At 37.9% G+C, this 26,662-nt stretch overlaps 1 protein-coding gene across 3 annotated transcripts; it reads left to right on the forward strand.

Moving 5' to 3' along the window:
- The first annotated feature begins 235 nt into the window (after positions 1-235).
- Positions 236-17,383, forward strand: mpzl3.L (myelin protein zero like 3 L homeolog). 3 transcript variants are annotated; one of them, XM_041568354.1, is made up of 6 exons: positions 236-329; positions 8,555-8,721; positions 9,638-9,848; positions 11,887-12,052; positions 13,902-14,001; positions 16,011-17,383. In XM_041568354.1, exons 2-6 carry the CDS (start codon positions 8,557-8,559, stop codon positions 16,026-16,028), a joined length of 660 nt encoding a protein of 219 aa, XP_041424288.1. In that variant the 5' UTR covers positions 236-329; positions 8,555-8,556; the 3' UTR covers positions 16,029-17,383.
- Positions 17,384-26,662: the final 9,279 nt, after the last annotated feature.

Below are 26,662 nucleotides of genomic sequence, written 5' to 3' on the forward strand. Positions count from 1 at the left end.
TTTTTCTTTACTGTTGTCACTCCTTGTTGATTTTTTTCCCCTGCAGCCCTTTATACCAGTACCTTTATTACTTTTGCGTTCTTCAGGAGCCTGCTCTATGTAACGTCATTCAGCTGAGATGGACAAGCGGAGGCAAGGGAAGGAGGGGAGTGTGAAACTTGAGCTGGTGGATGGGAGGGGTGAGCGAGATTTGAGATGGTGGCTGAGAGGAATGAGCGAGATTTGAGATGGTGGATGGGAGGAGGGAGCGAGACTTGCAAATGCGATGGTGGATGGGAGGGGGAGCGAGCAGAGAGGAATCCTGTGACAGGGAGGCAGCTGCACGAGATGTGAGACGCGAGCGAAAGATAAGCAAATATGTGGGAGGGACTGGAACAGGCGGAGCGTGTTTCGTGTGTGGGAAGTAAGAAAATGATTATGTGGTGATTGAAAGCTAAACTGATGTGAAGCAACGGTAGAGGACAGAGCAGCAGCTGCAATTGCTGTCTCTTTAAGAATATAAACGGCGCGTTCTGACGCCAGAACGCGCCGTTTATAAGGATATAATTTACAGTCTGGCCCATAGGGAATTGGCTGGTCTGTAGATTATAGTGATTATAATACACAAAAGCCATGAATATCCTGTAAATTATATCCTTATAAACGGTGAGTTCTGATGTCATTTCTGTCACATGACTCACTGAAATTTGTGTATTATAATAAATAAAGTACCCCCAGTTGTAAAATATGAGGATATTAGAAGTTACCTCGGAGTTCCATGACCTGTATAAAAACACTCGGCCTTCGGCCTCGTGTTTTTATATGGTCATGAAACTCCTCGGTAACTTATAATATCCTTATATTTTACAAGAGGGGGTACTTTATTCACTATATACACCATTTTGTGCACAGTAGTGCCAACACACTTTGGGGCAGATTTACTAAAGGTCGAATTGTCGCCAGCGACTGATTCGCACCCGTCGCAACACTTTGTCAGGCGCAAATGCGCTCAGATGACGCCAATTTACTAACGTGGAGTTTCGTCATGGGTGCCGAATGCTGGCAAGTTTTCACTAACGTTACTTCACCATTGCGAGCATTTAATAGTGAAGATGCGCTAGCGTTCATTTCTGCCTAGCGAAACTTCGCTAGGGATCTACGGCTCAGGTCAATTTGCATAGGTAGGAAATTTAAAGTTTTATAGACGTTTTATATTAAATGTTGTAAATCTGCCCCTTTATCTATACCATAGTGTTTCTCATACAGGCCCGGATTCCTTCCTTCGGCGCCCCAAGGCCGTGTTGCGTCGTAGGGTCCTAGCGCCCGCCAATGTCGCGCTGCAATTTTCGCACACACATGTGCCGGAGCGATGGTGATGCCGCCCTAGGCCCGGGCCTTTGTGGCCTCACCACAAATCCGGGTCTGTTCTCATGCATTAATCCGAAATGCAAATACCTTTTTATACACAAACAAACATGCTCTGTAGTGATAAGCAGCGCACAATGGCGAGCCCCAACTGCAAGTTCAGGCAGATTTTATGAAAATTCCGGTGTACTAGTCATTACTTGAATATGGCAAGCAGTTATATAGTTATAGATGTTTATAGGATATGTTTGCTTTGATAAGAGATTAAACTTTTTAAAATTCAGTCCTAAAATTGAAGATTGCTAGATGCAGATAAAATTAAATGCGGCCATACACTGCCAGATCTGCTCATCTGACAAGATCACCAATCTAGGCTTTATTAGTTCATCCATATTTATCTTTTTTCCCTATTAATAACATTGGGATCAACCATCATTTTTACTGGCCAGGCCGGTAAAATACCAGCCAGATGGCAACCCTACCTTCCACATATTAGCCAAATTGGGAAGATACCTATCATTTTTTCCAAAATGCAGTTAGAAACATTTCAATAGCTGCAATTATTGCTATACACGAATTCTATACCCACAACTAATGGATACAATCTTCTCGATCTGTTCAGTGTAGTCGCTGTAGTGATCTTGTGTGTGTAAACCTTTTTTTGTGAATAGAGAGATAAAACTTACATATATAGATAAAAGTGATTAACTGCTTCTAAACCAGTTGTGTAGGTCAACACGCTGATTCAACAGTTACAAAAACACTATAGTAGAAATAGTATTAAAGGGGTTGTTCACCTTTGAGTTAACTTTTAGTATGATGTAAACAGTGATATTCTGAGACAATTTGCAATTGTTTTTCATTTTTTATTACTTAAGGTTTTTGAGTTATTTAGCTTTTTATTCGGCATCTCTTCAATTTGCGTTATAAACAATTTGGTAACTAGGGTCCAAATAACCCTAGCAACCATGCATTGATTTGAATAAGAGACTGGAATATGAATAGGAGAGGACCTTACTAGAAAGATGAGCAACAAAAAGTAGCCATAATAATAAGTGTGTAGCCTTACAGAGCATTTGCTTTTTAGATGGGGTCAGTGACGCCCATCGGAAAGCTGGAAAGAGTCAGAAGAAAAAGGCAAAAAATTATAAAACTGTATAAAATAAATAATGAAAACCAAAGGAAAAGTTGCTCATAATTGGCCATTCTATTACATACTAAAAGTTTACTTAAAGGCGAACCACCCCTTTAAAAGGTGAACCCAATACACTTACATTCATTTAAAAAAAAGATTTTCTGACTGCCCCTAAATGTAAAAGTCTGTGGCTGTATCATTGTGCGTTTAGAGGTCAGTATATACTATATGCACCGTCGCATATATATGCCTATAACGTATAAAAAAACCGAGCACCGTAAGATGATTCAACTCAAGGAAGTTTTTTTAATGACATTATTTTAATAAGAGCCTTAATATGGGGACATACCGTCCATTGTGCGTAGGTTGGAAGGTGTGCACTTCCGCTTGTGTCACCTGTTGCCTCACCTGCGCGTCACTTCCGGGTACCGAGTTATTCACCTGTAGTTTGAGCTGGATCAAAGGCAGTGAGCGGCGTATGGGTTTCTGTCAGTGCGGGACGATGTGGGTACTAATCCTACTGCTAGCGGGTGAGTAATTCGCCACTTGGGGTACTCAGCGTAACTTTCATTTGCCCGTAATATTGGCCTTGTTAGTGCGGTGGCTATTGTGGGGACGATCAATGTCTGTGCTGTGTTTTTCTTGGTGAGTGGGAGGAGTCTTGGACTGCAACTTGAATAGAAAGTGCGAAGTGTGCCCTTACTAAAGTGTTTGTTTCACCTACAGCTGAGTTGTAGTGCGGTGTTTTTTCCTCTTGTATTTGTCTTTAAACAGAAGGTGCGTCAAACCCAGTTCCCACTGCAGTTGACCCTGTCTTTAGCCTCTTGTGTTTTGCCCCGCTGGCCTTAACATGGTTAGACATAGTCGACTGCATGATACCTTCAGGACTTTATATTGTATCAGTTCTGCTGGCCTCTCATCTGCTTCGTTTTGTCCTCCTGGATGGAATTCACAGTTCCCCAAACTGTTTGGCTGCCCCATCCCTCCCAGTGGGCTCAACAAAGTGGTTGCTTTTGCAGCTTGAATGCCTGTTTGGTTTAGATTTTGGGAGGATTCTTATTTGTTATCTTAAAGGAGAACTAAACCCCCCCCCCACGGTGATAAATCCCCACTGGCCCACCTGCTAAGTGTTACCCTAGAATTGTGTTCCCTGTTGGATTACTGACTGCACATGGAGAGTGAGCGCAGCAGAGCTCACAGACTCCATCTTTGTTTCGTCAGTAATCGCTGTCTTCTTCCTTCCCTTTGGCAATTTCCGTCACTTCCGGCGCGTGCGCAGTTGTCGTGAACCAGAAGATTGCTCCAAATGCACATGTGCCAATATGGCGCTCACTTTACATGTGCGGTCCGTAATCCTATAGGGTACACAATTCTGGGGTAACACTTAGCAAGGGGGGAGGCAGGGAAGTGGGGCAGTGGGGACTTATCACCGTGGGGGGTTGAATTCTCCTTTAAGGCCGCTATACACAGACAGATATAAGTTGCCAACTTTATCTGTCTGGGCAGTGTATGGGGCCCCCCAGCGGGCTTCCCCGATCGATTTCCACTATCGATTACTGGTCGAAAGTCGGACAGATGTTGATTGGGCGGGTTTAAAAATCCTGTCAGATCAAAGACCATATTGGTTCGTTAATGTGGTCCTCAATCCAACTGCCTGTATTCTTCTCATTGTTGGGCCCTAGGGCCCACGATTGGATAAGCCCAATATCGCCCAGCTCAAGGTGGACATTTGGCGACATCACCAAACTAGCAGATCTCCCTATGTATGGCCACCTCTAGATACTCCTGGAAACCCAGTATGAAGGTCACTTTAGGGTGTCATACAGTATGTGATGAACACTGATTTTTTTAATCTGATATTCTGGGAACTATACCAGCAGAGCCAGATTGTAATGAAAACATTCTGTCATCCAAAGAGGTTGGTTGAGTTTTGAAACATTGAGCTCAACATCCAGCTAGCAGGTCTCCAATTGGGCACTTCTTATGTGTATATACAATAAAACCCCCATTTTATATTTATGGGACCAGAAAAAAATGGTGTAAAAATGCAGGAAAATGTAAAATCCGTGCAATATGAATTTTATATTGGGTGGCACTACAAAAAAGTGTAAGATGTCAAAAATCAGGGGATGTGAAATTGAGGTTTCACAATAAATGCTTTTACATATGGTTTGTCAAGGGGACTTGGACCACAAGGGGAGCTTGAACCCCAAAAGTCGACTGGCAAAAAATATCTGTTTTTCACCTCTGGCATAAAATTACAGTGCCAGCAGAATTTTGCATATAATTTGTACCAGACATTTTGTGCTCTCTCATTTTGGGGTATTTCCTGTGGGGCGATTTTTTGTTTACCTAGGAAAACTATACTTTTTTCGGGAGAACCTGAGCTTTCTAAATCTGCCTGTGAATTTCCACATCTGGAACACGATTTGGAGCTCTAAATACCCACCAAAAAAATTGAAAAATTGCTATTTTTCATGATATAGGGATTTATCCCATAAAAATATTGTATGCATCAAAATTCAACTGATTTGGAATGCCCCATGTCTCTCGAATGTGACAGTACCAGATATGAAAAGTTTTATGAAGATTTCTTGTATAAGGGTTCAATACACCCATGGTTTGTTGCAACGTTTTAAACGATGCCTTGTCAGTGCTACCTTCAGATTATCACATGACTCAACGTGCACTCTTCAATGCGGTGTACCAGAAGAACCTCCAATCATTTATCAGTGTGGAGTACAGAAATCAAAAGTTTCAGGGACCCCACATCCCCTTTGTCTCAGTGATAAAGTACCCCTGAAACATTTGATTTCTGTACACCACTCCAATAAATGATTGGAGGTACTTTGGGTATACCTCATTGAATCATCTGAGTGCTTCTTCTTTTTTCCTCTAATTTATGAAGATTTCTGACTTCTATAGATCAAAAACTCCCAGCAGTAAATTATCGAATATCAAAGAGCTACTGTAGAATATGACGCACTTTGAATTCCAAAGTTAATAAATCCTATATATATTTGAAAAGTACAAATTCTTTAGAATCAAAAATTGGTAACCATGTCTTTCTACTCCAAATAACGAAACCTCAATGCCCATTGTGCATAGGATTACTAAAGTATCTCGCGTTGAGACGCCGAGACTGAATAATCGACACATTTATTGCATTTTTTGCAGGGTAAGAGCACAAAAAGATATGTTGATCCCTCAAAAATGTTCAACTGAACCATGTAACCATGTCTTTCTACTCCAAACTACCGAGTCGCAATACTTTCCCAAAACTGTCGGTTTTGATGAAATACCTGAGAATTGCCTCAAAATTTAAATTTTCTAGCATTTTATATCCCACATAGCATTAAGTACCAGGAGAAAACATTCTGAATATGAACGCCAGAGGTGTATGGAACAGTTTGATGCCCAATATGCATAGATTTACTATGTTGCGTACAGAGATCCGCAAATGTAAATAGTACATATACATTTTCAATGATGACACTCTGGCTGCTGCAATATAAGTATGTATTATAATACTAATAATTATACTAATACTTATAATAATTTATTATGTGCCATAAGACCCCCTAACAGTATGGAGACCCTAGAAAACCATATATTTTCAGAAAATACATATCCTGAAGAATCTAAAATGAGTAAATACATCTTTCTACTGCAAACTACCAAATTGTAAAGGTATGCTGAACGTAGCTGTTCTTATGAAATCAAAACAATACTTGCATTTTACTCCATTATATGCCCCACTTTTCATAACTTATCTGCATAAAACATCCTAAATATGGACACAATGGGTCTACTAAATACTTTGATGGCCAAAATGTATGGATTTACTATACTATGTGGCGCACAGAGACCCCCAAACACAAAAAACACAGACTAATGTTTTTAGGTAAAAACGTCTGTCTCTGGTACAGTTGTTTTACTTTTCTTGATGTGTTTTGTTTGTGATACATACATGTTCTGATTTCCTTGGGAAAAAAAAATCTGCAATAGTCTTGGACATCTTAGCGGGCCGCTATTCTAAGAAATGATAACAATGATGAAAGTGATAGAAACACTTTGAAGGTTGTTCTTATTGTCCAGCAGTGTATACGGGGCATTCAAAACCTTATTATATGGCTCTTTTTATGATGGTACCATCAGATTTAAGAAGGGTTCAAGAAGAGCATAGGAAGACGGCTCCACCATTATACTGGCACTAGATTACCTTAGTTAGTTACCTTAGTTTACTGATTTATAAAATACAAATAGTTAATGAAAAGCTTAACTTATTTCATTGTTCTAGACAATAGCATTCCTGGGTTATCAGCAGAAAGGCATTCCATACATCAGGGAACCCGTTTGTTAATGCTGACCTTACACTGGCCAATTTCTGTATGTGTGTATTTAGGGGGTAGATAATGCTTTTGCAGGTACAACAAAACCATACAATCCAGGGAAGTGTGATCCAGTTGGTAGATAATGTCTAGGAAAGGATATCCATGAAGGGCATTGGGCATTGCTTAAAGGGGATATGTCATCTGAAAAAAATATTCCAAATCCTATTTTATCAAGTTAGTCAAGCAAAATAAACTTTAATTACACTATATTATTTGAATCTTGTTTTCTTTAGTCTGGGAATTCATAATTCCATCAAGCAGTCAGGAGCCATTTTGTGGACACTGTTATTAAGACAAGTCTTGCATCATCTCAAAATCTTGTTTGTGCACCAGAATGGGGGACCTGATGTCAAACCCCATGCACTGGTTACACAATTAAATGGTTAATGGAGAGGGGAAATGTGGCGAGTGCAGTGACATCTAGTAAGTGCTGAATGGAAAGTGAAAGTAATTGCCTCCCTGCCTAAGGCATAGAGGAGGGTCAGGCAATATTCGATTGACAGCTGAGATTTGTAAATGAGTTTACAACTGCATGAATGCTTTAACAAAAAAAAAAAAAAAAAAAGAATTTGGATCTCATGTTTAATTTGAAAGGGACTTATTATACAGCTTTTTATGTCTGGGTGACTGGTCCGCTTTAATATTAAATTTTCAATGTACCTTGACATTTTGTTGTTTAATAGTATAAATAAAGGGTTTGATGACTTTATAAGTTTTACTTTCTGCTTCTATGTAGCCCATTACATGTGGGATCAAGCTATTAAACTCAAAGTCAGGGAATAAATTGTATCATTGTTGGGCTTGTTATACAGTATCAATATACTAAAAATACTGCCTCCAGATGTTTCCTTGGGCTATGAAACACTGGTCATGTTCAATAGAGTAGAAACAGGAGTAATAGACAAGATGTTTCCATTGGTATGTTTTAGGTGGTAGAGAAGTGCTGGAAAGGTGTATACAAAACACTGAATTGTGGAACTTTTAGTTTTACGTTACCAGCAGGCCATTAAGAACTGTAGACTCTGTTTAGTTCCAGGTCAGCCAAAGACCTCCGCATGTGCATGCACTGACAGCAACCTGATGGGATCTCTTGAAAGGAGCAGGGATCTGGCAAACCTTAAATTTGTGCTGACAATCCTTTTAGGGAGAACTGAAGAATTTAAAAAAAAAATACCCTTGTCTGCCAGCAGCTGCTTCCATAAGAAAGACTGATTAAAATGTAAAAATATATTCTTTAGTAAAAAAATGAAATGACCTTCAAGGCCATGTTTAATCCATGACTTTAATCCATTACATTATAACTTTATAAACCATTCAAGATGAAAGAAATGAAGGGACGTATAGATTTTGCTATACTAATTTTGATGATGTGTTTCCTGTGGTTTATTTTTGGAAGCCTATTCTTTAAATAGCTGCACTATTATTCTACACCCAGTTCTATAAAAGGGCTTGACCTGTAAATAGTTGCAACACACTCATGGCAGTCCTGCTAAGCCTGTTGATAAGTGGTTGGCTCTGAAGCAACTATACTGGCTAGTCAGCAAATGGTGGCAATCTATTACAACTGTGAAATGTTTTTTTTTTATTCTCCTGTCTCTGGTTTCTTATTTAGAGAGAATAAATGGATTTAAATAAATAAATTTATAATTATTGTTATGGTAACCATACTTCTCTTCTTCAGGCATGCCTCCAGTTCTGTGTATAGATATCAGCATGCATCCCGATGCTTTTGGTGTGGTTGGAAAATCCATTAAGCTTAAGTGCAGCTTCACCTCCTCATACCCAATTTCTGATATAGTTGCTGTGGACTGGACTTATCGCCAGCTAAATGGAGGTTCCACAGTAACGGTAAGTTGCAGGTACTAGTCATGGATAGGAAAAGTGATTACATTTTGTCTCATCTTGTAAAGAGGCCTGATATGCAAACATGGTTGTTTTTTAACCTTATATGACACTTATCAGAACCTGCAGGACTCCTAGGACCCTCTACATAACAATTTGGCTTTACATGCCACTACAACTGCTCTGATGAGGATTATTAATGACCGATTACTAAAAACCTATTCTCACTGCTAAGGAGAAAGAATGAGGCTACTGCCTGTTGTAGTGCTAAAATCAGCCTGCGTACTACATTGGGCTGGTTTCATCCCTGTGTGGTCCTAGCCTTATACTCCTAGATCTCTCTGCAAGGTGGCCATACATAGGCTGTCAAAAGCTGCCAACAAAGTCAGTGTTCGGGACCCTCCAACGGGCCTCACTGACAGATATCTGCCCTAAAATTGCCCAGATATGTCGGACAGGCTGTTCCTAAAAGGGATGCACTGAATCCAGGATTCGGTTTGGGATTCAGCCTTTTTCAGCAGGATTCGTATTCGGCCAAATCCTTCTGCCTGGCTTAATCGAATGCGAATCCTAATTTGCATATACAAATTAGGGGCAGGGAGGGAAATCACGTGAGTTTTTGTCACAAAACAAGGAAGTAAAAACTGTTTTCCTCTGCCCACCCCTAATTTGCATATGCAAATTAGGATTTGGTTCAATATTCTGCTGAATCTTTAGCGAAGGATTGGGAGGTTCGGCCGAACCCAAAATAGTGGATTCTGTGCATCCCTAGTTCCTATCCACATTGACTTAAAAAGGCAACTTGCATGCAATTTACCAATGACTGCATCAACATTTGCTTCCCATTATGAACATGCAGTCCAAAAGCGCATGTTTGTGATATACAAGAACATTGTATCATGGTTGTTTGTTTTGTCTCCAGATATTACACTTCCAGAACAAACCATACCCCATTTTGGAAGGTCCTTTCAAAGATCGTATAATTTGGGAGGGAGATGTGAGACGGGGAGATGCCTCTATTTCATTGACAGACTTAAGACTCACAGACAATGGGACTTTGTCATGTATTGTGTGGAACCCACCTGATGTGCATGGAAATGTTCCTCAGACCAAGCTTACCGTCACCATAGAAAGTAAGAAATTGCTGCATTGGGATACAAATGAGTAGTTTCCTAGTCTACTTCTTTAAAATGGACCTGTCACCCAGACACACAAATCTGTATAATAAATGTCCTTTTCAAATGAAACATGAAATCCAATTTCTATTTTTTTATGAAAGCATTCATAGCTGTTGTAAGCTCATTTAAAAATCTCAGCTGTCAATCAAATATTGTCTGCCCCTCCTCTATGCCTTAGGCATAGAGGCGGGGCAGACAATTACTTTCACTTTCCATTCAGCACTTCCTAGATGTCACTGCTCTCCACACATTCCCCCATTCTCTTTACCATTTAATTGTGTAGCCAGTGCATGGGGATTGACATCGGGTTCCCCATTCTGGTGCACAAACAAGATTCTGAGATGATGCAAGGCTTGCCTTAATAACAGTGTGCACAAAACGGCTGCTGCCTGCTTGCTATAATTTTGAAATCCCAAACTGAAGAAAGCAAGATTCAAATAATTTATATAGTGTAATTAAAGTTAATTTTGCTTGACTAATGTTATAAAAATTTTGGGTGACGGGTCCCCTTTAACAAAGAAATAGGCAAGAACGCTTTTGGCTATTCTAATAGACTAAGGCCACCATAGCATGTTACCAGTGAAAAGCTGTCTTCAAAATATGTCCTGGTAGCTCCCCATCTTTGCTGCTGATTCAAATTACATACTATGGGCTGCTGTCAGTTTCCTGAGCTAAGGGACCAACTCCCGATATACAGTGTGTATGTATATATTTATAAAATAAATAATATAATATTCAAGGTACAAGGCTGATTTGTAATTAATTTTATTGACATTGCACAGCAGCATAAACACCAGTTTGTTCTGCATCAGAATTCATAATCAGCCTTGTAGCATCAGCTTCTATGACAGTTGTACCCTCACTTTCTGCTAATGTTTTGATGATTTCTGACAGTCCCAAAGCTTAGCAACGTAGCACAGGGACACAGTAGTAAAGAGCAGTGATCATTTGCAGTGTCATTGACAGGTACCCAGACAGAATCAGGCATCTACAGTGGAAAACTTTTGTAGGCTACTTGTGCAGTATGTCCAGTGTATATAGAATATAATATTTCTAACCATATTATTATTATAGGATTTAGTAGGGTTAGTTCATCTTTAAATTACTTTAAATCAACTTTTTTTTATCCATGAGCCACATTCAGACATAAAAAGCGTTGAAGAGCAACACAAACATGAAAATAGTTAGTTTTTAAATCCTTTTGCTCAGAAGCTCTCCGGTTTTTCCTAGCAACCAGGTAGTGGTTTGCATGAGAGACTGAAAATGAGAGGGCCTGAATAGAATAACTGAATAGAATAGAGCAACACAAACATGAAAATAGTTCCAGGGGATGCCAAAAAGGGCTGTGATTTGGTAGCCCCCATGTGGACTGGCAGCCAGCAGGAGGCTCTATTTGGCAATACACCTAGTTTTTATGCAACCAAAACTTCTCTCAAAGCCTGAAATTCCAAAATAAAGCCCTGCTTTGAGGCCACTGGGAGCAACATCCAACGGGTTGGAGAGCAATATGTTGCTCACAAGCTACTGGTTGGGGATCACTGATATAGAGAGTTTATATGGTGGTACTATTTGCAATTAGTCTTTATTTGTAATTAATTCATTAATTCATTCATTTATTAGTGTTTTTTTTAAATCCTTTTGCTCAGAAGCTCTCCGGTTTTTCCTAGCAACCAGGTAGTGGTTTGCATGAGAGACTGAAAATGAGAGGGCCTGAATAGAATAACTAAAAATTACAATAACAAAATTATAGCTTTACAGAGCAATAGTTTTTTTCACTGCTGGGGTGATGAAGGCTGGAAAGAAGCAAGAAAAACAGGCAAATAATGCAAAAGCCTATAAAAATATACTATTAAGATCAGTTGTGCTGCAAAGAAAATAGACTGGTGACAACATTTGAGAATGCCTGCTGTATTCAGTGTTATTCAGAAATTGCACACTGTTAACTGAATTCACCCAACCAAGTGTAGATGACCTGTACCATTCTTTCTTTCAGATCTCTTCTTCCAGTTCAATACAGTTATCCTGCTTTCAGCTCTAGTATTCATCCCCTCAGCCTTGGTGTCTCTGCTGCTCCTAATCAGGATGAGAAGATCAATCAATAGGGGTAGGACAAAGAACCTGAAATGGAGGAAGAAGTCACCTATTGAAGAGTCACAAGAGTAAGATGTTGCTAATACTTGATTCAGAGTATTTTATTGGCTTATGTAGTGAAATTAGATGCACAGTATTTTCATTGGCTTGATCTCCATAAACCTCAATGTATTTTACCAACTTTGTGTATACAAAAAAAAGATGACATTTTACTAAATAGTGAGTACTGTATTGCAAGAGAACTGTAGTTTCCACTGAGAAGATTATGGTGATCCAACTTCTACTTGGTTAAAGTGGTTTAAAGGACATGTAAACCCCCCCACAAAAATTTAATCCGTTAACAGCCTCTTTGAAATCTTTAGATAGCTGCCACTCTGGTTGTTAAAAGGTTAACAGTAAGGCTGCAGCATCCCCTTAATCACTTAGAAACCTGTCCCCTCTTCTAACCCACACTGCTTCCTCCCTCAGGAATACTTTGGCTGTTGGGTAATGACCATGCTTTGTTCTTCTCAGATTACTAAACAAACCCTCCAGTCTTAAGAGCCAATGAAGAGATAGCATTACTGGTTCCCATAGAAACTCTGCTCTAGCTGTCTGATCCTATTTTGTTCTCCTAACCAACGCTCCAGAGATCATCTTAACCATTACAGTGCTCAATCCCAGTAGAACTTTTATCAGAGTTTGTTGTTCCTGTGTAAACCTGCATTCTGCACTGCATGAACTTTACAGCATACGTGTCTCGATGTTACTGATGATTTGACAGAGGGAAAATGGCTGCTGGTTGAAAGCTGCTATTTTTAAGGAAAACATGATGGCACTGTCAAATAGAGGGGGTATATGCAGTACAAATAATGTGGCTTGGGTGGGGAAGATATTCCCAACTTATATACATGGTAGGAAAATGTAGGCTTTACATGTGCTTTAAAGTGGTCCTAAAATATTTTCACATTTCCTTCAATGATAAAGGTGCTCTGTCCTTGTTTGTCAACACCTCTTGTCCTGTATTACTCCATTGTCTCACACTCTGGCCAGCTATACTGTGCACATATAGTCTTAGTGGTAGAACAGTCCTACTTTTTTAAAAATGTGTTTTAGTAATCATGCTTCAAAATAATAATCCCTTGTTGGGAAAACTGGTGGTCCGAGTATTGTAGACAATAGATCCCATGCCTGTACACCAACTGTATTGTTTAAACAAATTTACCTACTCATACATTGGCAAGTATTTTTCAACTTTTAGTTCATTTTAGTTTGTTAATTCTTGGTGTTTCAGCAGTTATCTGGTTGCTAAGGTCCAGTATACACTAGCAAACATGTAGTGAATTGAATAAGAGACTGGAAGTTTAATAGGAGAGGGCCTGAATAAAAAGAGAAGTAATACAAAGTAACAATAGCAAATTGAAAGCAAATGTTTTTTGGCTGCTGGGACAGAGACCCCCTTTGACAGCTTGAAAGAGGCAAAAGAAAAAGACATTTTATAACTATAAAATATGAAGACCAATTGAAAAGTTCTGTAACATACTAATAGTTGACAAAGATGAACAAATCATTTAAATGGAATGTCAACACTGAAATAAAAGAAAACATAATTCTAAGCAGATTTGCAATTTCCACTCATTACATGAGATATTTCCATTAATAAATAATTTTATACTGCCAGGAAGGCTTGGTTGTCTTCAGCTCTGGGTATGCACTTACTGTATTCAGTTAACCCTAGAGTTGCTGATTCTTAATTTAAATCAACAGATATTTGGTATTAGAAATCCAAAAATGCTAATATCTCAGAAACCAATAAAAATAAAAAAATTATGTAAATTGCAAAAGTGCCCAGAGATCCATGGTAAGCTTTCATTGTTCCTAAATCCTTTCACTTATTTTACCTTTTATTTCTGTGCAAATGCATTTTTTTTTTCACAGTTGTGTTTATGATGATAATGAAAATACGCCACTGCACCCCACATTACCCCAAGAGCAGTCCCCTGGATGCTTTATGAAGTTTTGCCTTCGATGCCTTGACGTAAGTGTTTGCTTCCTAATTTAACACAGAATAAATATATATATATATATATATATATATATATATATATATATATATATATATATATATAGTAGGAAGTCACATTCACAGGATTTAGCAGGAAAAAATAAAATTCTTTGACAATGCCCTCAAAGGCGCAACTAATGTTTCGGCTGATTTCACAGACTTTATCAAAGTGCAAGAACAAACATAATCACCATTTGTCATTAAAGTAACATGAATATTCGCAGAATATTATTTCACTGAATATTTTTGATAACTAAAAAACCCTCTAAGCTATGCACTCTTTCATGTACCCACAACACAAAATCATTCACATGACCATAGGTTAAAATTTCCAACATGGTTCTGAGAGCGCTTTCAAACATGAACAGTTTATAAATCAGTACCTTCTCTGACTTATTTATTACACTGCACACATAGCAAAATTTAATGTTTGCACATACTTAATCAACAACAACAAATATTGTTGGAGGCTCATCCTGTTGGTTTGAATAATAAGTGATCAATTTGATTATAGTTGGGCTCAGTACAGAAATCTATTTGGTCTAGTGACACTTGTATATACATAATATAGGTTATTGGCGGGGAAAAAAAAAAAAGTATGACGTGATATCTTGAGTCCAGCTGGACTATCCATGTTTGAGCACAAGGGCAGCCATTTAATCCAGATATCATATTGGAACTGGAACCTAGGGTAAAAAGTAAGAGATATGGTTTACTGGGAAGGGGGTGCCTAACAAACTGACACCACTTGACTTTTCTTGATATTTTTAAATTAACATTTAGGGGCAGATTTATCAAGGGTCGATTTCGAAGTAGTAAATACTTCGACATTTGAAGTCGAAGTAAATCAATTCGATTTTCGAAGTTTTTTTACATCGAATTTGCCCATTTGCGGTTGAAGAAAAATTGTTCGACAGTTTGCCATTCAGCAATCTAGTAGCTAGGGTCCAAATGATCCTAGCAACCATGCATTTATTTGAATAAGAGACTGGAATATGAATAGGAAAGTGTCTGAATTGAAACATAATTAATAAAAATTAGCAAAAAGCCTAAATGTTTAGCCTTACAGAGCATTTGTTTTTTAAGATGTGTTCAGTGACCTCCATTTGAAAATTGAAAAGAGTCAGAAGAATATTGCAAATAATTAAACTATAAAAAATAAATAATTGAAAACTTTTGAAAAGTTTCTTGGAATTATGCATGCTATAACATTCTAAACGTTAACCTAAGGGTGAACCACCCCTTTAATGTAGCATTTGCATAGGAAATTCAGATGAAACAATTTCCATATGGTCACCAGAAATCCAAATTTGCTTGATGGATAATAATGTTCACCTGTGTCTCAAACAGGGTAAATACCTAAGGCAAGTTTCTACAGGTTTCATAGCCCTGCAAGTTGTACATATTTAAAGAAACTACACCCCTTTTATGATTCATTTAGATTCAAATATTTTAGATTCCAATATTTATTTTATATTCCAATAAGCAAGAACTAAAATCTTCTTATTTTATGTAGTAGAAGACACCAAACCTTTTTAGCTTGCCTTTATCTTGCCATTCATTCTGAAAAGACACAGACAGAAGGCACTCCTATGCTGCATTAATTAAGCAGATGTGCAGATACAGTGTTGCACTAAGCGTAATTGTATTATATAGCACCAACATATTCCACTGCACTTTATATTGATATTATATATTGATGATACTTCATTCACAGCAGCCACTGCTTCAGACATATATTCCAACCAATGCTTATTTAAAAATACACACACTGCTTCAACCAAGGCATAAGTGGTACTCCCTGGTTTTGCAGTTGGCTTAAGCCAAAATGGTCTGCTTTTCTCAATGATTCCGACACCAGGGACAGAAACTGCCTGTCAGCCTTGTGTATTTGACAAATCTTAGGAAACTGCTTGTAATCATTCATGGCAATGCTTAGAAAAATTGGATGTATGAGAATTCATTATGTGCCTGCTTTTTAGGATTCTGATGAAGACTAATAATGAAAAAGGATCTGACTGAAGAAAGCTCTGTGAGTTTGTGGGCAGAAGGACTGAAGACTTTGTGCAGCGAGAGCAGCAACAAATTATTAACACTGGAACTTTTTGTAAAGGTTTATGTGCAAGTGGCTCAGACAAAATGTGCAATAGACTACCAACATACCTTGATTCACCGATTGTCCAGCTAAAGGCAATTAACGCGCCATCAATCTCAAGCCATTTGTTCCGCTACAATCACTGTCCAATGTACAAGTTTTTATTTTTGTGATTCTACAGATGACAAGCACACTACTTAAAAGGAATCTGCTACATTTATGGTTATGTCCCTTTCTAGCTTCTAATAAAGTGGATAATAACCGTTAAAGAGCTCAGATGAAAAGAGACAATTAGGGGTCATTTATCAACACTGGGCAGTAACCCATGGCAACCAATCAGATTGCTGCATTCATTCTTCTACTTGCAGCTGGCTTCAAAAAGGTAATCACTGATTGGTTGCTATAGGTAACTGCCCATGGGCAAATTTGCCCAGTGTTGATAAATGAGCCCCAATGTGTCTAGCTAGCCTCAAGTAATGGCAGTTTAGGCAAGTATATAACTGCATTCTGAGTTACAGTTCCATAGAATCTGGTAAATGCCAAAACCAAGAAGATAATGCATATCCATATTTTGCATATCAGCTGTTTTGTACATACAGCTAAATTTTTATTCTAAAGAACTGTTGTACATTTTTATAGTAATCCACGTGCACATTTTCTATCACCTTAGACGTTTACCAGAGATAATTAAAACATTTTAAAATCATTCATGTTCAGACCTTCTCTTAGAACATAAAAAGGGACACAAAGTAAGATCTAAAGGCCAAGCACCTTTATGTGCTCATTCTGCTACTGCACTGCATTATTGGGATATGACTAGAATAATCTTCATATAGTATAGCTGATTTTTGTTTTTATTTTGAGAAAGGTTTTTAATTCTGGATTATCCTTTGTGGCAAATCTACACAGTGTAGCTGTTTGTATCACATTGCTGGCAGGATCAGCTAGTGGTACAAACATTTGGAAGTTGAAGTTATAAAATCCATTATTGCTATGCAATAGCTCAAACAGTATTTGATATGAGAATATATTCACACTGATACCGCACATATTGTAATCTAGTGCTTAATGTGTAAGAGGAGCGGAGTGTGACATGGAATCCATTTACTGCTACGTTATGCTCTGTTACGCCTCTGTTTTCCATTTGCGCAGTATCAGATGTTTGTATGATATAGCTCCCATTCTGTCCAGCAATAATCTCTAAACAACACATTCCTTTATATTCCTGTTTGTAACTTTATAAAACAAATATTTAAGGTTGTCTGTTTTCTTTGTCTGATTTCATGGGTGTTAAAAAGGTCAACATAATTACACACAGAGCAAAGATATATTTATAGATATAGAAACACCCCCCCCACCACCTACCTACCTACCTTTTGGCCCAACAGTCTTAATATCTGGACAGAAGTGGAGAAAAATGCAATGCATTATAAACCATTCATAATATGATATGATACAATCAATATTGTGCCAATGAAACACAAAGGGGCACATTTACTAAGCTCGAGTGAAGGATTTGAAGTAAAAAAAAAAAACACGTTGAATACTTCGACCATCGAATAGGCTACTACGACCTTCGATTCGAACTAAAAATCGTACTATTCGACCATTCGATAATCAAAGTACTGTCTCTTTAAAAAAAACTTTGACTACATACTTCGGCCTTTTAAACCTACCGAGGTACAATGTTAGCCTATGGGGACCTTCCCCATTCGTTTTCTAAGGTTTTTTTGATCGAAGAAAAATCCTTTGATCGATTTTTCCTTCGATCGATCATAGGATTTGCGTTAAATCCTTCGAATTCGATATTCGACCCTTGGTAAATGTGCCCCAAAGTGTCTTAACTGCTTTTGCTGTTGTGATTAGATTTATTAGATTTCTCGTAGAGTGTTTATTAGAGTAATCTAAACCATTATACAGTTATGGGACCTGTTATCCAGAATGCTCTGGAACTTGGGATTTGCAGATAATGGATCTTTCCATAATTTGGATCTTCATACCGTAAGTCTACTAGAAAATCATGTTAACATTAAATAAACCCAATAGGCTAGTTTTGCTTCCAGTAAGGATTAATTATATCTCAGTAGATCCCACCCTCCTCATATATTATTTTTCTAGAACCTCCAGGTCTCTCCACAGATCAGCTTCTCTGATTATGGGCATCCTGGTAGATGTCCTTTCAGCAATATGTTCAGGGCTGTACTTATGTTCAGCCTTGCATTCCTGAAATCCTGCAACATCATTTTGGAAGCTCCTGCCTAGTGGCAGATGTAAGAATAGCACTCGAGTAAAACAGTCAAGTAGGGGCGTAACTACAGAGGAAGCAAACCCTTCAGCTGCAGGGAGCCCAGGAGGTATAGGAGTCCCATGAGGCCCTAATTAATGACCAATTTGAAGATCTATATTGGTAAAACGGAAATCTCTGTATATGGTAGGAAAAACAATAGCTAGTCTGAAAGCAGTTCCAAAATTAAGTGCTGGCTTTTTCTGAAAGCACAGTATCGGGCACAATGCACTGAGATGGCTGCCTATACAATATTACAGCTAAAAAATATATTTGTGGCTTCAAGAATACAATTTTAAATGGTACAGTTATTTGTAATGTAAACATTGTAATTTAGAAATAAAAAGTATATCCTAAAAATCATGGCCAAATCCCTTTAATGAGAAAAAAGGCATCATTTAGAGGCAGATCTGTTCATACTGGTGAATTCTGATGGATTTGATATTATTCAATAGTTTTTGAGCCTTATTGGTCAAATTGATCATTCTTCGCAAACAAATTACATTATTTTTTTTCTAGTGTTAGAGCTTAGCAGAATTGTTAAAATATTAACACCCAAACAATTCATTACCCCAGAAAAAAACATAAGCATTGCATTAATTATAAATCAATGAGCAGTAATTGGGGACTTAATGAATTGGTAGGAATATCCTTGGGCTGGTATTTTCTACAGAGAAATACTGGGCCTGCGAAAAAACTCCACAGGGTGAGGCTTCTATGCTTTACTTTGTCTTTAAATTGGGTCTTCACTTAACGTTTTTTTTTTTTAGAGAGCAGTTGTTACATCTTTATTGGCCTCTGTGTATGAATATATATATATATATATATATATATATATATATATATATATACATACACACTATAACAAACAAGGGAAAGTTGTGCTCACCACTATTTTTTAAAACCATTAGGCGGGGGTGCAATGAGGCTGTGACCACAAAATACATATAGTCAAATACATTGATAATGGGTTGAGTGCAGAGGACTCTTGTATTTGACTATATGTATTTTGTGGTCACAGCCTCATTGCACCCCCGTCTAATGGTTTTAAAAAATAGTGGTGAGCACAACTTTCCCTTGTTTGTTATAGTTTATACAGGAGCAGTGACCAGCTCCATGTTGTAGCTCCCACCCTTCCCAGCTATAGTCAGGTGATCTCACTGGTGTCTAATAAAAGGGCAGCCAAGTATGGAGGTTTACTTTGAAAGCAGCAAGTTAAGTTGCAGGTAAAACCTAGTCCCTTTGTAAAATGTATAATGAAGCAATAGAATTCTTAATGAATCAGATAAAATTGAGCATAGGACTGGCCAGATATGGGATGACTTTGACGTAGTTGGCCAGCTTAAATATATTGCAATATATGGACAAACAATCCCTGTTTTGTTTAAAGGGTAAGGCATTTTTTAGTAGCAGTATGCACAAAATGTCGCTGTCTTAAATATATTGATAATGGGTTGAGTGCAGAGGACTCTTGTATTTGACTATATGTATTTTGTGGTCACAGCCTCATTGCACCCCGCCTAATGGTTTTAAAAAATAGTGGTGAGCACAACTTTCCCTTGTTTGTTATAGTTTATACAGGAGCAGTGACCAGCTCCATATTGTAGCTCCCACCCTTCCCAGCTATAGTCAGGTGATCCCACTGGTGTCTAATAAAAGGGCAGCCAAGTATGGAGGTTTGCTTTGAAAGCAGCAAGTTAAGTTGCAGGTAATACCTAGTCCCTTTGTAAAATGTATAATGAAGCAATAGAATTCTTAATGAATCAGATAAAATTGAGCATAGGACTGGCCAGATATGGGATGACTTTGACGTAGTTGGCCAGCTTAAATATATTGCAATATATGGACAAACAATCCCTGTTTTGTTTAAAGGGTAAGGCATTTTTTAGTAGCAGTATGCACAAAATGTCGCTGTCTTAAATATATTGATAATGGGTTGAGTGCAGAGGACTCTTGTATTTGACTATATATATATATATATATATATATATATATATATATATATATATATATATATATATATATAAATAAATACATACACACACATACATACATACACACACACACTACTACTTCAACTAACTGGTGCACTCAAAATAGCATCTGCCTGGCTGCTGGTCCAAAATCAATACATAATATTCCAAGAAAAACTGCACTCCTAGGACTTAATAGGTGAAAAATTAAAGTTAATTTATTATCATTGTCATGTGGCATTGAATTTTTAAAGGCTCACGGACACAATAAATATTGACATTGTAAATACAAGGAATTCATGATTTTATTGAGTTTAATCTGCTGTATTAGGCACTCTCAATGCACATGTATCATGGATATGCACTTAGGTGGCAGAGATATATTGGTTAATAGGAAGGCTGGTTGTTTTTTTGGCACCAGCTTTCACCTATATAATGTTTGCACGGATGTGTAGTGTTCACTTTCCTGATGACGACCCTAGTATCAGTGCTGAAACGTTGATAATAAATTAACTTCAATATTTCACCTATTTCACCTATTAAGTCCTTGGAGTGCGGTACCTTGTACTTAATCCAAAATGAGATATAATTAATCCTTATTGGAAGCAAAACCAGCCTTTTGGGTTTATTTAATGTTTACATAATTTTCTAGTAGACTTAGAGGCAGATTTATTAAGGGTCGAATTGAAAATTAGAATCTTCGATGTTTTTTATGATCAAAACTGTCAAATTCAGCTAGGGACTCGATTTGAGTTTTTTGTTTTTTTTTTAAAAAAATTAGATTTCAGAGATTTATCATAGTCTGGCCCTTTAAAAATTTAAATTAGACTATTCGCCACCTTAAAGGAATTGTTCAGTATAAAAATAAAAACTGGATAAATAGATATAGGGAGTTAGGCAAAAATTTAATGTATAAAGACTGGAGTGTAACATAATAGCCAGAACACTACTTCCTGCTTTTCAGCTCTCTTGGTTTCCACTGGCTGGTTACCCTAGTGACAAAGCAGTAACCAATCCGTGACTTGAGGGGGGGGGGGCACATGGGACATACCTGTTGCTTTTGAATCTGAACTGAATGCTGTGGATGAATTGCAAACTCACTTAAACGTTATGTCCCATGTGGCCCCCCCTTCAAGTCGCTGCCAACTCAGAGCTGAAAAGCAGGAAATAGTGTTCTGGCTATTATGTTAGACATCCAGTCACTCCAGCCTTTATACATTACATTTTTGCCTAACTAATTATATTAGAAACATTTTTTTTGCACCGCCTATTAACCCAGTTTTTATTTTTACACTGAACTGTTCATTAAACCTGCCGAATTGCTGTTAATAGACAATAGAAGAGGTCCAGGGATCAATTTGGAGATGTTTGCAGCCTTCCTGACATTCGAGTTTTTTTCTGAGAAAAAACTCAAATCGAGTTTGATCGAATTTGATTAGAGTTTTCGGATCGTTTAAATTCGAAATTTGACCCTTGCTAAATGTGTCTCCCCAAGTATGAAACATACATATAGAGTGGACATATACATATAGAATGGACGGTATGTCAAAAACTGACACTTTACCTGATGTCAATCCTTTCTGTATCATGGACTTACCTGAAAGAGGAGGAAAGATAAGCGCTTGTCAAAGAAGTTAGTTTTGGGCTCAAGTCAAACAGGTCACTTGCTCAGTGTATTTGCATTTTCCTCGCCCTTGTTTGGGGAAATTGAAAAACATTCTGCAAAATTCATCATAACATTTTGTTTGCCTGTCCCAGACAGGCAGCAATATTAATTGTGTTTGTCATGGGAAAACAGGCTGAGATAATGTGCCACTTATCCAATGCCCTGGTGGATAAAACTAACTCCATAATAAACTGGCAGTTTGCTTGCCAAGCAGCATAAAGTTAGTTGTAGCAGCAAAAAGATATTTGGTTTTTGAAATCCTGCCGTGTTTTTTCCTATACGAGTGTTTTAGAAGCAAAACATTAGCATGGATATTGCTGAGTTTTTTGGTAGTTATTTATTTAATAAAGGTATATTTCCCTCACAGTGAGAATAGGGCTCTTACACACAGGTGTTTTTTTTTTTCAATATATTTGATGCGTGTTAAAGTGCACCTAAACACATTAGCTAATTGATTCCATTAAATTCTGCCTAGTTGTACTCATGAGCATTCAGAGTTGCATTTCACTCCATTTGCATTTCATTGTGTTTCTTTAGACACAACATACTTCATTTTCTTGCGCTTTTGATTGTGTTTGGAACCAACAAAATAGCACTTAGTTGTGTTTAAAAAAATGCATATACATGCAATATGTGAATTTTTTCCACAATCAGCATGTTTCTAAATGCATTAAAAAGTAAGTGTTTAAGAGCCCTAAGGTCATTACTCTAAGCACATTATACTTGGACCATCAGCTGCAACAAATAAAGGATATGATTTAATCAGGGATTGAGTTAGAAGTGTAAGTAAAACCTTTGTCCAATGCAGTGGCATAACTTGGTAGCATCAGGCTTCCCTGCCAAAAAAATCTGGGGATCTGGCGTGCTTCTCCCAACCCACTTGTGCCACACCTTCTGGGCCCTCTCGCTATTTAAAGGTAAAATATGGGACAGGGACTATGATAAAGCAGCCCCACAGTCCGGGCGACCATGGGGTCTGCTGTATAGGTACTCCACTGACCAGTGGGTGGGAGTTACTAGAAATAGGAAGCATTCTGCATGCAGAGGATGCAACTGAATTATATAATAAAAGAGATACCGCACAACTATGTTTGTCAGGCATAGGAGTTTCTTAGAACTAAACCTGTTTGAGATTAATAATATTTCCCTTACAAATGCAAACATTTTGCTCACTTCCAGTGCTAAAGACTACCAAAGGGCAATTTATTGTGCTTTCAATACTAATAGTTAAATAATATATTTATTAAACAGTCTACTACATCAGCTGAACATGTCTTTGGGAGGGGCATCTATGGCTGCTGCAGTTGGCCCAGTCTTACATTCAGTAGAGATATGGGTGAATGGGGCAGGGGTGGGCATATACCTGTCCAGCCCATTCTTTTCTATTTAAAAATAAATTACTGGTCACTATCCAACAAATTCAATGCAGCCTTCTAATGGTGTTGACAGCAGCTTGTTGGCGATGGGTCAATGATCTTCATCCCTTCTGCACAGGGGTCCTATACTGACTGTGTCTGCTCTTGGCAGTGGGCAAGCAGTAAAAGGCCCAAAGATCAGAATAACTGTCGCAAACATAAAACAAAGGGTGCCTAACTGTATTCATTTATAATAGAGAAGGTTTTCCACTGTAAAGCCAACTCTTCACATATCTTTCCTATCTTCCTTCAAATTAATTTCCTCCTCACCTCCCCTTTTTCCTTTTGTCTTCCCTTCCAGGGCACTTAAAGTGATGAGCACGTTACTAATATATTCAGGTATATGTGCTGGGGAAACACTCATAGTTGATGTCCTGATAAATAATAGAGGCATCTATAAATGCTTTTAGTGAACAAGGTACAATTTGGATAACTGGGTTTTTAGTCATTTTACACAATGTTCATATAAAATATTGATCAAGCATTTAGTCTTTGGTGCAGAAGAAAAGTGCAAAATTGCAATGCAAGCAGGTCTTATTATTCAGGAAATGAATAGTCTGTGTGATTTTTAAAAATGTTGTATCAGCTCCTTAGATCCCCTATTCCCAGCAGAAGAAGCTTATGATGTGAATTCCCATTGTGTATTTTTGAAGTGATACTGCTACTTCTAAACTACTGCACTACACTGAATTCCTTACAAAATACCCCTTAGCTGTTGGATTTGTTTTGCTATGCTGTATATTATTCTGCTTATTGAAATCAATAAAAATTCAAAATAAAAAAAACCCAGTCCCCTTAGCTGTGAATTTTTATTACTTTCACAAATATGAACCCTTTTTGTATAGAGAATGGAGAGTGCTTTTCTGCAGACTTCAATCGGCCGGTGCATACCCCACTCTTATAAAGCCGGTACAACAGAGAAAGACCCACCTGCTTGAGACACTGCAATGAATCATAACAATTGTAATGTCCCATCTCTTGTGTTGACTGTATACATTATATAAGTCAGTGATCCATAACCAGTGGCTCACGAGCAACATGTTGCTCACTAACCCCTTGGATGTTGCAGTCAGTTGTCTCAAAGCAGGCACTTGTTTTTGAATTCCAGGCTTGGTTGCAAGTTCTGTTTGCATAAAAACCAGGTGTACTGCCAAATAGAGCCTCCTGTAAGCTGCCAGACCACATAGGGTCAATCAAATGGCCAATTACAGTCCATATTTGGTACCCCAGGGCTTTTTTTGCATGCTTGTGTTGCTTCACAACTTGTTTTACATGTGAATGTGGCAGATGGATAAAAAAGTTTGGGGACCCCTGCATGATACCATTAACGACCCTATGCAACTAGCCTGCAGGTTTTGTGGCCAGTCAAACTGAGATTTTGCATATAGTGCCCTGGCTGGAATTGAACCTACAAATTCCAGCACTGCAAGGCAACAGCACTAACCACTGAAAATATATTCCCATATGCAACAATATCCTAGAACAATATCCTAGAATAAAACCAAAATCCCTAAAGGGACTATTGCCATGAAATTTACATCAGATGTCGATAACAACCTAAGTAATCCATACATACAAAGAAATCAAAACAATTAAGTCCATAAATGAAGTTATGTATAATAAAGTGGAATGACACAGGGAATAAGTATTGAACATATGAAGCTAAGGGGGTGCAAAAAGGCATGGAAAGCCAATAAACATGCTGAAATCTATCAGTATTTAGAAAGCAATCCTGCCCCCTATCAGTGCAAATTAATATCAACCGGCTTAGTCCTAACTGATGGCCTATAAAAAGGTTTCTTATTACCAAGGTATCACCCAAGAAGCATCTCATGATGGTTAAAAGCAAGGCGCTCTCTCAAGACCTTCACAAACTTATTGTTGCATTGGCATTGGTCACAGATGTATTTCTAAACTTCTAAAGTTCCAGTGAGCACTGCTGAAGCCATAATCCAGAAGTGGAAAGAACATAATTTCACCCTAAACTGGCCACGACCAGGTGCTCCTTGCAAGATTTCTGACAGAGAAGTCAAAAGAATAATCAGTAAGGTTGTCCATTAACCTCGCAGAGAGATTCAGAAAGACTTTGAATTAACAGGTACAGTTGTTTTAAAAAAAAAACAATAAGTAATGCACTCAACCAACATGGCCTCTATGCACGCTCACCACGCAAGACTCCACGTTGAAGAAAAAGCATGTTGAAGCTCGTTTACACACAACATTTGGACAAGCCAATGAAATTCTGGGACAATAAAGTCTGGTCAGAGAAGACCAAAATTTAACTCTTTGGATGTCATTGCACACACCATGTTTGGAGGAGAAAGAGCACTACATACCCTCTAAAAACACCATACCAACACTGAAGTTTGGAGGTGGGAACATTATGGTGTGGGGCTGTTTTTCAGCATATGGTACTGACAGATTTGAAGGCGGGATGAATGGAGAAATGTAGTGGGACATTCTTGATAAGAATCTGCTGTCATCAACCAGGATGCAAAAGGTGAAAAGAGGACATTTCAGCAAGACAATGATCCCAATCCAATTAAAAATCTATGGAAAGAACTGAAGATCAGAGTTCATAGAATAGGCCCCGGAACCTTCAAGATTTGAAGATAGTTTATGTGGAAAAATATGTATTTTTAAGATAGTGTAAATTTAAGTTACTGAGTGATGGCAGACTAGACATACTGTATATACTCTATATCTTCCCCTAAGAAGAGTGAATCATGTGATCTATGGAGTATTTAGAAGTGTTTTTTATTTTTTATTGATGTTTTGAGGGTTCTGTTTCTGCTGCTCGCTGCATCTTTTCTCACTAGCTGCAGTCTGTAACGGTTTTAGTGTGCTGATATACACTTTAGCTGCACACTGGACACATTAGAAGGATATTTTGGATGGTGCAGCGATCATGCCTTTCTATTTCTGTCATTTATAGGAGTTAATCCCAGTGTTTTCTCCTTTCCTATATATAGCTGCTATGTAAGTGTCACTTGTGTTTCATGTTTCCGCTGCACCGGATATTTTTCATTTGCACTCTGATGACAGAGGTCCAAATCTTGTTAAATAAACTATGAGGGTCACCATTACCTGCAGGTTAGATCTTCATGATGTATTTATTTTTTCTTTAGAGACTGGGGCTCTAAATTTTCTGTATTGCCCAGGGCCCCCATCCCATTTTTCTGATTCCAACATTATTTGTCA

This window comes from Xenopus laevis, chromosome 7L (genome assembly GCF_017654675.1).
Source record: "Xenopus laevis strain J_2021 chromosome 7L, Xenopus_laevis_v10.1, whole genome shotgun sequence".
NCBI classification, from domain to species: Eukaryota; Metazoa; Chordata; class Amphibia; order Anura; family Pipidae; genus Xenopus; species Xenopus laevis.